This window comes from Mesoplodon densirostris, chromosome 3 (genome assembly GCF_025265405.1).
Source record: "Mesoplodon densirostris isolate mMesDen1 chromosome 3, mMesDen1 primary haplotype, whole genome shotgun sequence".
Taxonomy (NCBI): Eukaryota; Metazoa; Chordata; class Mammalia; order Artiodactyla; family Ziphiidae; genus Mesoplodon; species Mesoplodon densirostris.
The window spans coordinates 162,254,701-162,271,232 of record NC_082663.1 but is presented as its reverse complement, the minus strand read 5'-3'; the positions used below and the strand labels follow the sequence as shown (position 1 = coordinate 162,271,232).

Below are 16,532 nucleotides of genomic sequence, written 5' to 3'. Positions count from 1 at the left end.
CAGAAGTCCCCGATCTGGCACTGAAGCCAGTGGAAGTCAACCAGCCCCTTGCGTACACTCCCCAACTGGGCTGTTTGACTGCTTCCTCTTCTTGTACTGCCCAAGACAAGTCCTAACACCGTGAAAAGAACTGAAATAAATACCAACACCACTGTGAAGGATCTACAACCGAGGAGAGAGATCATGAACAATAACATATTTAATATCCTTAGACAGATATAGAAGGGCATCGACATCATGAAAGAACAGGCTGTTATGAAATGAGAACACGTAACTATGAAAAGGATCAATAAGTGCTCTTGGCAATAAAAATGACAGCTGTTGAAATAAAATAAGAAACAGACTGAATTGTTAAAGAGCAAATTATTGGACTAAAAGATGAAGCAGAATGCTCTAGGAATGCAGTACAAAGGGATGAAGGTGGAAAATATGAAAGAAACGTTAAGAGACATGGAAAATAGGGGCAGAAGCTCTCATACTGTTTCATAACCATTCCAAAAGGAAAGAATAAAAAGAGTGAAGAGAGTCATTATTTAAAGAAGTAAAAGTGATGGACTTCCCTGGCGGTCCAGTGGTTAAGACTCCGTGCTTCCACTGCAGGGGGCAAGGGTTTGATCCCTTATCAGGGAGCTCCCCTACCACCCCCACCACAAAAAAAAAAAAAAAGAAGTAAAAGTGGGAAAATTTCTAGGAAGATCTTCTGAGTCCTTAGACTGAAAAGACCCACCACATGCTGAGCTGGATATAAAAATAAAGAAACATACCTAGACATGCTTTAGTGAAACGTTGGCATTTTAAAGACAGTGAGGAGCTCCTGAGAAAGTCAGAGAAATGATAGTTAATGAAAAAGAGAACAAGGACCAGATGGATAGTAGCTGCTTCCTAGCAACACTAGATGCAGGAAAAGAATGGGACAATCTATTCAAAGTGCCAAGGGAAGATGACTGGAATTCAAAACTCAGTCACTGAAGAATGAGGGGAGAATATTTTTCATAATGTCAAGAAAGCATTATGTACACAAATGAGGGCCTGTTAAGGATTGAGATGTATGGTCCCATAGAAGCTAACGGAAGGGTAGGGAAGGGACACCAGTGTGAACCCGGGGAGGCTTCCCAGAGGAGGCAGGGATTTGAAGAATGAGGTGGATTTTGATATGCCAAGTTCAGTTCTAAGAATGGCCTTGACAGCCTTGTATAAGAAAACAGGTAGTGGGCTAGGAGCTGGGTTAAAGGAAGGTTAAAGGCAGAGAGAGCAAGAGAGGTGAGGAAGGGCCAGCTGAACCAGTGGGGTTCAGAGGAAAGCAGTGAAAATAAGGCTGAATAGCAATGGGAGGAAGAACAGCCCTTGATGTGGAAAGATGTTAAGAGACAGGCATATGTTTCATGTCAGAATAACATACATGTTTTAAACAGCAAAATGGGGGAACTGGGCACAGAATTATCTTGAAGCACAAGCAAGATGCCTTGTGAGTTCTCTCTGTGGATTTGAAGTTAGAAAGAACAGATTGGGAGGAAAAAAAAAAAAGGAGCAGATAAAAAGCCTTTTAGAGCCTTGGAGGTATTTCCACCGTCCCCTCAGTTTCTCTGTGAGGACTGGGATTTGCATTTAAAAAAATTAGTTTGACAGGCTTCAACCCAGGTTCTTTAAACACCCCAGCAGACAGCCCTCCTGCTGTCTGCATGGATTAAAGGACACTTGGCTTGAGGAGAACTTTCTAGAGAGGCTTGGGCAGAATCAGTGGTGGTGAGACCCTGGATGCACCTTCGGGAAGTCACCTCCTCCCGGGCTCACTGGGCAGCTGTCCTGGGACTCGAGGGGGAGGGGGGTGGGCAGGAGGTGTCAAAGCAGGAGGGAAAATGGCGGGTTCTTTGGAGGCCTAGAGAAGTGACTAAAGACCCTTAGGACACGTGCCACAGTTATGCAATGGCTCAGTAATCATTTGTTCACTCTTTATTTCCTTTGTTCATTCAAACATTCATTCATAAAGGAATGGCTCTCTGAGCACCTACTGTGGACCAGTCCCAGGGCCAGGGTTAGAGACGAGAATGAAGAAGAAAACACTCCCTGGTTTTCTGGGTGTTAGCAGGAGGCTAGTGGGGAGATGGATTTTCATTGATTCAACAATATTTATTGCATATCTATCACGTGCCAGGCACTGTGCTAGCTGTGGGAATACAGAAGTAAAAAACAGATATGATCTCCATCCTCCTGAGATCCCCGAATACTGGGGAGATAAACAGCAGGCTGTCAATAGCCCTGGTTCTAATCTGGAGACAGACATGGGTTCAAATCCTGACTCTGCCACCTTTTGGCTGTGTGACCTTGGAGAGCACCTTTTTTTCTGAGCCACAGCTTCCTACTCTGAAAAATGGGGATTGTAATAGTCCTGCCTCACAAGAGTAAATGACGATATGATTAGGCAAGATATGGCATGTGAGGTGCTTAGTGCAGTGGCCGGCACCTAACTGCTATCCCATTACTTACAGGCTTTCCTGGAAACATGGGAAACACCTTCAAGCTCTAGCCCCATGAGAAAGAAAAGAGAAATGGGAGGGGAGAAAGGATTTATGATGCCCTTTACGTAGGGAACGGAGTAGACAAGCAAAGAAGTGGGAAGTAAAGGGGAGAGGAGAGGAAATCAAGGAAGGAGGAGGTGATAAAAAGAGGCAAATCTATAGACACAGGAAATAGATCAGTGGTTGCCTAGGGCTGGGGCAGGGGCACTGAGAGGGATTGAGGGGACGTGGGGAGGGGCTGCTAATGTGTACAGGGTTTCTTATTTGGGTGATGAAATGTTCTAATGTTGATGGTGGTGATGGTTGCACAACTCTGTAATTAAACTAAAAACCACTGATTTTTTTTTTTTTTTTTTTTTTTTTTTCGCAGTACGTGGGCCTCTCACTGCTGTGGCCTCTCCCGTTGCGGAGCACAGGCTCCGGACGCGCAGGCTCAGCGGCCATGGCTCACGGGCCCAGCCGCTCCGCGGCATGTGGGATCTTCCCGGACTGGGGCACAAACCCGTATCCCCTGCATCGGCAGGCGGACTCTCAACCACTGCACCACCAGGGAAGCCCCCAAACACTGAATTTTATACCTTAAATCACTGAATCATATGGTATGTGAATTATACCTCAATAAAGCTGCTACTAAAAAAAAAAGAACACAGAAATAGGAGATGGTGCCTAGAATAAAAAATCACAAGTAGTACAAGCTTTTGTACAGCAAAGGAAACCACAAACAAAACGAAAAGACAACCCATGGACTAAAAAAAATTATTTGCAAATGATACGACCGACACGGGCTTAATTTCCAAAATATACAAACAGCTCATATAACTCAACAACAAAACACCAAACAACCCAATTGAAAAATGGGCAGAAGATGTAAACAGACATTTCTCCAAAGAAGACATACAGATAGCCAACAGGCACATGAAAAGATGCTCAACATCGCTAATTATTAGAGAAATGCAAGTCAAAATTACAATGAGGTATCACCTCACATGGGTCAGAATGGTCATCATTTAAAAATCTACAAATAAATGCTGGAGAGGGTGTGGAGAAAAGGGAACCCTCCTACACTGTTGGTGGGAATGTAAGGTGGTGCAGCCACTATGGAACACGGTGTGGAGGTTCCTCAAAAAACTAAAAATAGAGTTGCCATATGAGAATGGCATATATCCGGACAGAATTCTAATTCAAAAAGATACATGCACCCCAATGTTCACTGCAGCACTATTTACAATAGCCAAGACATGGAAACAACCTAAGTGTCCACTGACAGATGAATGGATAAAAGTGTGGTGTGTTTACACACACACACACACACACACACACACACACACAATGGAATACTAGTCAGCCAGAAAAAAGAATGAAATAATGCCATTTGCAGCAACATGAATGGACCCAGAGATGATCATCCTAAGTGAAGTAAGTTGGAAAGAGAAAGATAAACACCATATGATATCACTTATATGTGGAATCTAAAATATGACACAAATGAACTTATCTATGAAACAGAAACAGACTCATAGATAGACAGAATAGACTTGTGGTTGCCAAGGGGGAGGTAGATGGGGAGGGACAGACTGGGAATTTGGGATTAGCAGATGCAAACTATTATATATTATATATAGGATGGATAAACAACAACATCCTACTGTATAGTACAGGCAACGATATTCAATATCCTGGGATAAACCATGATGGAAAAGAATATGAAAAAGAATGCGTATGTATGTATAACTGAATCACTTTGCTGTACAGCAGAAATTAACACAACACTGTAAATCACCTATACTTCAAAAAAATAAATTAAAAACAAAAAGAATCACAGGTAGACAAAGTGAGACCACGTCCACTCACCTCGACCTTCAGGCCCGCCTGGAAGCTGATGCCGTCAGGGATGGTGGTCTGGAATTCAGCAATGGTGTAATATTCTTCCTCCACTTGGGGTGGGATGGGAGGCTTGGGCAGACCTCGAGGCTGGTACAATTAAACACAGTGTTAAATCTACTATAAGTCCATTCCCATGGTGCTGAATGGGAGGCGCTAAGGGATTGGGGCAATCACCCTCAAGGGGGCGCTGGCGGACCCATTTGGATTCTAGGACAAAACAAAGGGGACCACTCAGATCATCGTCTTCTAGATAGGTCACTGGCCTTTCAGCTTTAGGGCAATGAGAAAAAACATGGGACATTTGCCTATAATCATGAAAATTTGAGGCAAGACAATATTCTCTGAACTTAAGAGGCAACAAGGGTTGTGAAATGAACACAGGTTTGCGAGTCAGACCCATTGGTGTGACTTTGGGCAAATCCCTTCCCCTCCTGGAGGCCTCAGTTTTATCTCCTGTAGAATGTGGGTAATAACAGGATCTACCTGGTGGGGTCACGGAGAGCATTCAATGAGTTCACGTAGTGAAACTCCAACATACTGCCTGGCACCCAAAAGGTGCTCAATAAATGGCAGACATTAAAAAAAGAAAGCCCATTTTCAAAGTATTGCTTACAGAGTTAAAAATGGAGTATGAAAGTAAAATACCAGAATGGCACCACAAGCGAAACGTGTGCCTTATCCCATTTTGGTTTCAAGTTACGCTATTCAAGAAGACTTATCTAAGATAAAGCCGAGTGGGCTCAGGAAGCAGAAAGTACATCCTGAGACCTAATTGTCACAAAGCCATGGGCGAACTGTTTGATCTCCCTGGACCTCAGTCTTTCCACCTGTCAGTGGGATTAGCTTCACAAGGCTGCTGGCTGGGCAGGAAAGAGTGCATCCTTGGAGAAGGCGAGGTGAGTGTCAGGGGTCTAGTCTCAGGTCAGGGTCTGGCTCCCCAGTTGCAAAGGTCCACTTACTATGGTCATATCCCGGCGAGGAGGGGGTCTCTGTCTCATCTTGGGTGATCCTATAAAGAGACGACAAATGAAATTCCTGAGGTGGACACCACGAGAGATCTATTCTCTCCTGCAGGAGATTAGGCATCACATTCAGCACAGGCATCAGCGAGCGACTGCGATGCTTCCTGTGGGAGAGCCCAACTAGAAAGGGGACACTCAGACTGGGTTCAGGACTCTCCATCAACAAGGGGATGGTGCCCAGTCCTGGAGTGATGGAAAGCTTTCCAGCAAAGGCAACAAGTGCAGGCTTCAGAGTAACGCAGAGGTGGGAGGTTACAAGTCATATGACTTTGAGCCGCGTGGTCCTCTTCTGGAGAGGGGGTGATAATGCCTGCCTCCTGGAAGCAGTGGTGGAGATGAAAGTCAACAATACAGGTGAGGCTCTTGGCATGTGGCAAGCATGCATTAATGGTACAGCCCCTGGCTTTGTGCTCTGGAACAAACCCAAATTAAACAATGCATAAACAGAGCCAAACAAACTTGGACTGAGGACTTCAGGGGTTTTTACTCTGGAGTTGGGCTGCCCCTGCTCTGGTTCTCAGGGTCAAGAAGAGGATGGCTCTGCAGTGGTCCAAGGCTCCTGGCTAAGGGCAGAACACTGAGGAAGGCACCCCACATGCTGTCAGAGCTGGTTTAGCATGGGTCTACACAGAGGTGTAGTTTGGTAGTTGGCGTGTAGAGGAGACTGCTAAACTTTTTTTTTTTAATTAATTAATTTATTTATTTTTGGCTGTGTTGGGTCTTCGTTACTGTGCGTGGCTCTTCTCTGGTTGTGGCGAGTGGGGGGCTACTCCTCGCTGCGGTGCATGGGCTTCTCATTGCAGTGGCCTCTCTTGTTGCGGAGCATGGGCTCCAGGTGTGTGGGCTTCAGTAATTGTGGCACACAGGCTCAGTAGTTGTGGCTCACGGGCTCTAGAGCACAGCCTCAGTAGTTGTGGCACATGGGCTGAGTTGCTCCACGGCATGTGGGATCCTCCCGGGCCAGGGCTCGAACCCGTGTCCCCTGCATTGGCAGGCGGATTCCTAACCACTGCGCCACCAGGGAAGCCCTAAACTCTTAAATACCCATTTTTCCTGTCTTCTATTAGAAAAAAGTCACAACAGAGTTTTAGCCAGACACTTGACTGCCTACATAAAGACTACATTTCCCAGACACCCTTGCAGCTAGGTACTGCCATGTGACTAAGTTCTGGCCAATGGGATGTGAGAGAGTAACAAGTCTGTAGCTTCTGAGTCCAGTCTTCCACTTCTCCCTGCCTCATTTTCCTTGGCTGGACTGGTGGTGAGCCCTCCTGGACCAGGAGGATGAGGGCAACACAAGATAGATACAGCATAACAAGACTCGTGACTGGACAGAGTTGCCACAGCAGCTCTGGACATATACCTGACTGCTCGGTGCGAAAGAAATAAGCATCTAAATTACTTGAGCCATCGTTATTGGGTGTATGTGTGTGATAGCAGTGGGGAGTCTTTGCTTGAGCATCTGAACCTATATATCCTAACAGAGACACGGGCTTTCAGATTTTCACTCGCTCCTCTAGTGTTAACAGGAATCCTCCTATGCTCTTGGCCATGATAGGTTCCTGCCATGGCATGTCAGTGTTTTCTCAGAGTGGCTGAGAACAATTGAGAGACTCAAGAAGTTCACTGACCATAAGAGTCACTTTAAACAGCTGGAGAAGCCCAGCGAGGGGCAAGTGACTGCATCCTTGTGGCTAGTTTTTAGTCCTTTCCCAACAGACAGACTGCTTCTGCCCTGTACAGGGTCACATGCTTGAGGCTGGCATCCTGGGTATGCAGCAGACAACAATAATGAACCTACTCTCAGGTGTGCTGGGAACATTAAATGGTAAAATAGATACAAGGAAGCTTTGAAAAGCAGGATGAGTAAAGAACTATCTTCGGAATAAACCCAACACAGGGTCCACTTTTTCTTCCCCTGGCTCAGAAATGAGGCCCTGCAGAGAGACCACTGGCACTTGAGTCAGAAGAACCTGGGTTCAAGTCCTGGCTCCACTGTGCACTAGCTGGGTGGCCTTGGACAAACCCCTTCATCTCTGTTTCCTAACCTGTAAAATAAAAGGAATAGGTCCTTCAAAGGTTGTTACAAGGAGTCAGTGAGACTGATTATAAGATTCCTGGCACCTAGTAGGGGCTTGAGAAACAGGAGCTCTGGTGATATGAGACGGTGGAAGAAACATGGTTTGAGTAGGAAAGCCACGTCTCTCCACTCAGGTTCTGCAACTTGCTGGCTGAATGATCTGGAACGAGTGACCTGGGGTTTGTGAGCCTGTTTTCTTACCTACAGGATGGCGGGCAGCAGGGCTGCTGTGAGGATGAGGGACAACATGTGAGGACCTCTGGGTACAGAGCCTGGCACGTAGTAGGTGCCCAGCTGCCGGGAGCTCGGGTGGGTGTCACTTACTCTGCTTGACGTCACTGTCGGGCGCCGGGCGGCCTTCAAACCGGCCATCCCTCTGGTTGTTGAGCAGCTCCTTCTCCCGGCCCACGGAGTTCTGCTGCCGGGAGATGCCGTCCAGCTCGAGGACGCCCGCGTGGGCGGGTGAGCCTGGGCCCAACTTTGGGGGTACAGGCTCCCCGCTGCTCTTCTTTAGGTAGGAGGCTGGGGCCCAGCCCTCTTTGCCCTGGTACCTGGGAGGAGGGGGAAGGATGCCCGTCAGGCTGCTCTGCCAGGCCCAGGGGGAGAAGCCGCGCTCCTACTGTGAGTCCCACTTCGGGTCCCAGACGGCAGGAACGGTGGACCACGACCTGCCCGGGGCCAGAGGCTGGTCACCGCTTGCTGCCTCCTGATGAAGTCTAAGCCCTCACCTGGGCCTCCCCAATCTGGCCTCTCCTTACCTCCCCAGCCTTGGCTCTCACGGCAACCCCCATGTCCCGCCCACCCCACACAGCTTGCGCCCAGAAGTTCCACCATCTCTCACCCCCCTGCCCCTGCTCTTAGAGACCCTCTGCCTGGAAAGCCCATTCTCTCTCTTTTTTTTTTTTTTGCGGTACGCGGGCCTCTCACTGTTGTGGCCTCTCCCGTTGCGGAGCACAGGCTCCGGACGTGCAGGCCCAGCAGCCAGCAGCACGGGCCTAGCTGCTCCGTGGCACGTGGGATCTTCCTGGACTGGGGCACGAACCCGTGTCCCCTGCATCGGCACGTGTACTCTCAACCACTGCGCCACCAGGGAAGCCCAGGCCCATTCTCTTTTGTGCTCTTCTTTCCCAGCTCTGCTTAATACCATGCCCCCTCTCAAGCCTCTCCCAAGCCTCCCTCCACGGTGCCCCCACTGTCTCCTGCACACCCCACAATCCCAGCACCTATAACACACAGTGACACTTGACTGTGATGGTCCTGTCTCCCCACTTAGAACTCGAGCTCCTGGGGGCGAAGATCATGGATGATTCATCTCTGTGTGTGAGGGCCCTCACTCCCTGTGAGTTGAGTGAAGAAAAAAGGGGACAAGTGGACAAATTGCCAGTGGACCTGGCAAGGGTGAGCAGCCACAAAGTTCTGCTACAGTCATTGTCCCTGTACAGTCATCACTACTGGGACAATGATGATAAGGATAAGTGACACTTAGTGAGCACCTACTCCATGTCATTCCTGTTCCAAGCACTTTACAGCTATTGCTATAGTTCATCCATCCAACCTGGGGGTTGGCAGAAACGGATTCAGACCTAGAAAGCTGGCACCAGAGTCTGTGCTGCTTTGCTGCCTCTTCCCAGAAGCCCCAGCTCCCGGCACAAAGCCTGGCATAGGCAGGCCTCCAGTCATACTGCTTAACAAGTAGATTAAACACGCGTTCAGATGAGAACGAAGCAGGTCGGGGGTTGGTTCCAGGGTTACCACAGGTCACTGAGCTTCGGAGTGACTGAGACCCTGACAGACCAGCTCACTGAATTCCAAAGGGAATTGAATGAATGTAACGATCATTTAATTCTCTGCACTATGGAACTCGGTTGAATAGCATGACCAGAGGGGTTGATTGGGACCAGGGGTGTGCTGGAGTCAGCTCACACCCCTTGTGACAGCCAGCAGTTCATATCTCTTCCCAACTGGCCATTTAGTGCCATCACACTGGAAGCTTAAAATCTGCCATGGTGGGAGTATTTACACCACGGAAATTGGCAAACACCTCAACTCAAGAGCATTTTCCCCTGGAGAGCTGGCTGTTAAAATTGCCAGCACCCCACTGGTCTGAACCACAAAACAGGTGCCCACACCTTTGGGGACGACATCTAACAGCCTGGAGATGATATATGGCAGGGTCACATCTCTTGTCAAGAATCACCTTAAGAACTAAATAGCACTGCGTTTCAATTAAAAAAAAAAAAAGTCCTTGGTAACTAGAAGCAAACTTAAAAGGAGGCAGAAATCTGCAGTTTGGTGTCTATCAATCTTAAAATATCCTCTGAGACGGACTAAATCTTGTGCTAATTGGAAAACGTCAGACTACACACAATCCGGGCGTCACTATGAGATAGTTCATCACTTGGGGGCACAAAGCCATAAGCAGAGAGGCAATACATGCAATGCTGAGTGGGCTTTGGGGTCAGAAAGGTCCGGGTTCAAAACCTGGCTCGGTCACTTTCTAGCTTCAGTCAAACCTTCTGATGACCGTGGCAACATCCACTGCAACCTCATGAGGGACCCTGAGCCCAGTCGAGCCACCTGAATTCCAGAGTCACTGAGTTTGGGGATACTTTGTTATACAGCAAGGTAACACATATAATCCAGATACGTGAGTTATCGTTGTCATTCCTCCGGCCTCAAACCTCGGTTCTGAGGAAGTCTTCCTGACTCCCGGGCTGAGGAGCCCTCTTCTGCGCTCCAAAGTCCCCTGTGCAGCCCTCCTACACCCCCCTCGCCTCCCTGCCCTGTATTTGTGTCTGAGTCTGTCTCCTATGCCTGTGGGTCTGAGCTACCGTCTCTTTCTCACTGTTGACTCACCAGCTTTCAGTAGAGAGCTTGGCCCAAAATAGAGTTTGGTGTAGGTTTGCTGAATGAGTGAAGGGTCACACACTCAGCCCCATGTGAGTGGTCCCAATGTCCTCCTGCCACTTGTCCGGCCTCACATCACGGCACAGACACCAGGTGGCAGGGACCTCAAGCTTCTTCTCTTGCCCTAATTTCCTGAGGTTGCACCCTGCCCGCCCGGGTAACCAAAGAGGGAGTTCCCCGGACTTTCATGACTAAAAATCATCACTAAAACTGGGAAAGTCCCAAGCAGAGCAAGACGAGTTGGCCACCTTTGCCTATGAGCTTTCAATTCCATCACATAGGTGAAAGAGCTGTGACAAAGTGTTTGGCAAGCCGGTCTCCACTGGACTCTGAGACATGACGGCAAATGATCAGCTTTAGGATGGGCTACTGTCCATGTGGTGTTTAGCATCCTGTTGCTCTCAGAGCGGGGCTGGAGTGGGAAATCACTCACACAGGGCAGCTTCAGCCTCCACTTACTCATTACGAGACATCTGGAGGTGGAGACCAGTCTTGCTCAATTGGGTTACTGCTTTCGGTGGTTCAGTGTGTTTAGAGACGGTTTTGCTTATTATGGATTTTTAGAGAAGGATATGGGTAGGAAAGGAAGCCAAACAGCACAGAGGAGAAGCATCCTTTTATAGCTCAGGCTGAAACCTCACCTCCTCTGCAACTGCTTACAGATATCTGTGCAGCTGGAGCCTATATGACCTGAAACCCACCCAGCTGCAGAGGGTACCTGATCTTCCACCAGCCTTCCAGGTTTTTCTGGATGACCTCCACCACAGCTCCTCTCTCCAGGTTCATTTCATCTTGGTCACGAGCTGTGTATGGGTAGATGACTGTGTACTTCTCCTCTGTGGGGACAAACAGATGTTGGGGTAAGTCAAGGGCACTATATAAGCCCCTGGATGTTGATGGCCAAGGCTGTGATCTGAGAGATGCCCTCGTAAGGAGGGATTTCCTCCAAAGACTTCTGGGCACCATCTCTGTTCCCACCACCCCACCCCTGGCCCCCAATAAGTGACCCTCACTTAGCCCTGGATGACCCTGTGCAAGCAGCAACAGGACACAGGACAAACGGCAGGTCAGTTCCTCTGAAATCCCTCAGCATCATACATTTGCGCTCACCTTGCTCAAATCTGTGCCTCAAGGTCACCTTCCTTGACCTTGCCTTATGTAATACCCAGACCCATGGCACCCTCATCCCCCTTACCCGGGTTTATTTTCCCCCCTTACCAGGAATTACCTTCTAACATACCAGATAATTTACTTATATTATGTTCCATGTCTGTTTCCCCAGCTAGAGTAAGAGCTCCAGGAAGGCAGGGGTTTGAGTCTGTCTTGTTCATTCCTCTATCTCTAGCACTGGGCACGGTACTGGGAATATTTAGGAACTATTTAGTAAAATAGTCCATGTTTAGTAAATGAACAAGTCCCGAAGGCCTGGTGGGAGTCACCTTGCTCATGCTGCAGCAGGGGTGGGGTGGATGTTAAACCCTCTGTGGCTCCTCTGCAGTTCTTAGTGGTGGAGGGTCAGGGACAAGCTATCTGGCAGCATATGGTTTGGGGTGGAATCACTACCAGGGAGGAGACAGCTAGCAATGCTCATTACCTAGCTGGTAGCTGATCTCCATTTTTCATTGTTTTCAAGCCCCTGGATCCAACCATGCCTGAAGCTTCAATTTTATTTTTAAAAATTTATTTTTTTAATTGAGATATAATCGACTTATGGGTGTACAAGTTAATGATTTGAGATATATATCATGAAATGATTGCCTGCTTCTGTTTTCATTAACACCACTGGGGTGCCTTCCATCCCACTCTCAGTGGTTCCCTGCTCCTACCCCCAAAGCCAAGAGAGCTGCCTCGGGCTGTGTCCTTCCCACAGCAGGACCGTACCCCCGACCCCCTGCAGGGCCCCGCTGGCAGGGTTGTTCATTGTCACCCTCAGGCAGGGCCCTCCAGAGAGCAAGAGCATAGCTCCCATCCCCAACACTGTCAGCAGTGACTGCTGAGACAGATAACAGATGAGTGTCCCAGGGGAGCCAGTGAGGACAGGAGCGGGCTTTCCTGTTTTGGTTACATTGCAGCCCGCAGGGAGGGACTGAGCCAGCTGTGGGCTGACGTTGATGGTTAGTGTGTCCGGGTTGCCTCCCTCTCTCTCTCACTGGGAAAACACCACAGGCTGTCTGTGGCCTTCCCAGCTGGTGCAGAGGGAGGCGGAAAACACACAGGGCGTTTATTTATTTATTGATCTAGCCCCCTGACCTGCTCTGTGGGGGCTGAGCTGACTCAAGCTGCACATATCCTGTATACAGCGCAGTCATCTGTTCTCCTCACTCACAGATGCAGGCTGGGGTGTGGGTGCTGTGAAGGGTGCTGGGGGCAACTCAACCCCGTGGATGCACAGAAGTTTTGTCTGGCCAGGTGAGAAGGGACACTGCCTGGGTCCCGGACTAAGTACTGTCAGTACTACAGGCCCTGGACTACTGGGGATTCCCTAGCAACCAGAGACCCTCTCTGGTCTCTGGTAGGATGCTCAGGGTTCCCTAACAAAGGGAAGTGGGAGAGCTTGTAGACTGCGTGGTGGGTAACACTCCCTGCTTACCATCCATCTGCCCTTCCTCTGGTGGCACTGCCAGCCTCCAGCTACATATTTGGGTGAGGCTGACCTCGCCACCACCCAGAGGGATGGGGAGGGTGCATAACGCTGGCCTGGCCAAAGTGACTGGCCACCGTGATTAGTTCAGGGATGGCATATGACCCAATTGGGCCAGTTGGAACCAACTGATTGTGTTGAAGGAGAAGCATGTTCTTTGGTGGGTGCCCCTGAAGGGTGCCTGGAACGACTGTCACCATGAGACAATGGTTCCAGCAAGGTGGAGAGTGGGAGCTGAAGGTGGCGAGAATAAGCCTCAGGTGCCAAGGACAGGTAGAAAGGGAATGTTGCCTGCCATCAAGCCATGAGCCAGTGCACCCTGAGGGGAATTTGGGATGGATAAAAACAGGAAGCATTCTGTGCTCTGGATTCTGGCCTTCGATAGTTCAGATGCACATCTAAGGAATAATTTCAATGAGACCAGAATCTTGCATCTTTCCCTTCATAGAAAAGCACTAAAATCATTAACTTAAGATATCTGGGGCTTCCCTGGTGGTGCAGTGGTTAAGAATCCGCCTGCCAACGCAGGGGACACGGGTTCAAGCCCTGGTCCAGGAAGATCCCACATGCCATGGAGCAACTAAGCCCGTGCGCCACAGCTACTGAGCCTGTGCTCTAGAGCCCGTGAGCCACAACTACTGAAGCCCGCATGCCTAGAGCCTGTGCTCTGCAACAAAGAGAAGCCAGTGCAATGAGAAGCCCACGCAGTGCAACGAACAGTAGCCCCCACTCGCTGCAACTAGAGAAAGCCCGTGCGTAGCAACGAAGGCCCAACGCAGCCAAAAATAAAAACAAATAAAATAAATACATTTATTTAAAAAAAAAGATATCTGTTTTTTGGGATTAGCAGTAATCTTTTGATGTTAGACTACATGTTTTGTTTTGTTTTGCTTTTTCAGCCAAAAACTCCTATGTATCCTGGTTCCTCCCTCACCTCTTTGGAGCAGTTCCTCAGAGCTATCTGAGAGGCTGTCTCCCAGGCTAGAGTCCTCAGTAAGGTGCCTGTATAAAACTTAACTCACAACTTCTAGGTTGGGCATGTTTCTTCAGTTGTCAGACATTTTCAAGCTCCTGGGTCCAGCCATGCTAGAAGCTGACCCGACCCTAGGGTTTTCAATGACATGAGTCAACACACTTCCCTTTTGCTTAAGCTGGTTTGACGTCGGTTTCTTTTCCCTGGGCACTCAAATGCACCTGATGAAGGGAACAGGTCACTGGCTCAGCATTACAGGGGCCCCCAGGTATCATTTTTTTACCCTGGGAAACTTTAGGGCCCCAGGCTGACAAACACCCTAAGCTCCCTCCTCCCAGACCTACATGCCAACACACACGGTACAGACCAGATCACCGTTTCTCACATGCAACAGGCAAGGGCAGTCCCAGAGCATGCAGATGCAGGGACCCAGTTCCGAATACCGAGCGGGGAGGAAAACTCTGAGGTAGGCACCTTGACGCCAGCTGATGGCATACAGGTCCCCCAGAGTCCGGCGGCGGCCCATGGGCTGGGGCAGAGACCAGTATCTCCATGAGACTGGATAGGCAGCATGTGGAGGCGAAGGTCAGAAGGCAGAGGTAAGAAGAAAGCAGTTCCAGTGTCTTGAGGCAAAGGCGGCACCAAGCACGTGCTCCCACTTAGGAGCAATTAGTTCTGCGTCTATGCCACGCCCCAGGTGTCTCAGAAGGGCCAAATTCCTGAGGACTAACCTTGAACTTGAGTGAAGAGCCACCCAACAGACACAATGCTATTCCCAGCATGATTATAAAGAGGCACTAAGAGAAGCCCTCATGGCAGGGGGAAGAAATGTACAAACCCTTAGGAAAATGTGGTCTCTCTCCCATCTTCTAGCTGTGTGACCCCGGGCAAGTGTCTCTACTTTCTGAGCTTTTCTCATCTGTAAAATGGGGACAATCGTCAGTCCCTTACAGAGACATGCCCCGTGGTAGGAATCATTAACTGTCTAAGGGAGCTATAGTTTCCAGGCAGCACATGACTACCCCTTAATCTGAGTTGATTTTTGCACTTTCTCCTCATGAGCGCCGCCCCTAGAGCCTGGTGGGCCCCACAAACGCAGAGCAAAACAAGGCATTTTACTCTGTGGGTGCTGGCTGCAATAAAACTAAATGCAAACCACATATACATTTTTTTTTCTTTTTTGCTAACCTTTGAGCATAGAAATATCCCTTCTCCTTACCCTCTTTTCTGTGAAATACATACTCAAGTGGCCTTGTGTTTTCTAAACAGTCAACTAAAAGCCCCAAATATTCAACCTTAGGTAAGGCATAGCTCTATGATAATAACTGTTCCCAGTTAGTCATTGTTTTAGGTTCTTTGCCAAATGCTTTGCATGTGGGATCTCATTTAATTAAAAAAAAATCCCATGACATAGATACCATTGTTTCCATTTTTAGAGGAGGTGGCTGAAGCACAGAAAGGTTAAGTTGCTGGCCCAAGACCACTCAGCCAGTAAGTGGTACAAATTCAAATTCGGTGGTGACAGTCAAATTCAGGTCTGACTCCAAAACCCTCCTGTTTATTAGCTAAAGCGAACTCATACTCTAGATTTAGGAATGCTCCTGGGGGGAAAGGGGAGTTGGCTGGGCCTTAAGGTTTCTGACACAGCGGGAACCATTCTTTAGGATACCTGTAGGGAAAGTTCTCTGGGAAACAGAAGTGTGTGTGGGTGAGTGGAGAGGGTCAGCTCTGATCCTGACTCCCAGTCAGGGCCATTAAACCAACACAGAAAGCAGACAAAGCAGAGATCTTTACGGATGGCTTCAGATGTCTTGTACATGAGCTTGGAGCAGCCCCAGCACCTTGGCCACCAGGATAATTCAAGGGAGGAAGAGTGAGGTGTTGACAGTGATCTGGCTGGGCCCCACTGAGGTCCCATGGAGGTATCAGGGCCCCAGCTCCAGCCAGGCTCACCTGGGTTGGCTCCCCAAGGCCCCTAAGAAAGGGCGGGCTTGCTCTGACCCAACCACAGGGCCTGGCTTCATGTCCACAGGCTCTAGGGCCTGAGCTTGTGAGCCACTGAGGCTGGGAGGCAGAGGCTGAAGGGAAGGGATTGGGTGCCACCGGCCCTCACGGTCTCCCCAGTGAGCCTGAGGCCCCGGCTGCTTCCTACCTTCTTCAGGCTGTAGGGAAAACTCATCCTGCACACCATCCTGTCCTTCGAGGCAGGTTGCAGGGACCCAGCCTTGCTCTTCAGCGGTGCTGACGAACCACCAACCTGGGAAAATGAGAGAGCAGACTGTTATTAGTTGGGTCAGGTGTGAGGGCCGGGCGTCAGAATATAATATTAGATTCAGCCGCTACAGGAGCCAACGCGCAGCGTAAGGCTCAAAAGTCACCATTTTATTAGTAGAACACAACTACCCATGTTAGCTGACTGCTAACTGCTAGAGACAGGCTAACAGGAAACCTGCTCTTGAGGCTGGGACGGGGCTGTGGAGGGGAGTTGGGGATGGGGGTGGGGAGAAAG

The 16,532-nt window shown here is 49.1% G+C and overlaps 1 protein-coding gene across 1 annotated transcript in view; it reads right to left on the bottom strand.

Moving 5' to 3' along the window:
• SH3PXD2B (SH3 and PX domains 2B) overlaps positions 1–16,532 on the bottom strand; it is a 111,338-nt gene that overhangs the window by 10,261 nt on the left and 84,545 nt on the right. The window contains exons 8-12 of the mRNA XM_060094941.1: positions 16,176–16,280; positions 11,128–11,245; positions 7,827–8,053; positions 5,360–5,409; positions 4,368–4,487 (exon numbers count right to left, since the gene is read on the bottom strand). Coding sequence (XP_059950924.1) covers positions 4,368–4,487; positions 5,360–5,409; positions 7,827–8,053; positions 11,128–11,245; positions 16,176–16,280 — 620 coding nt within the window. The remainder of the gene's footprint in view (positions 1–4,367; positions 4,488–5,359; positions 5,410–7,826; positions 8,054–11,127; positions 11,246–16,175; positions 16,281–16,532) is intronic.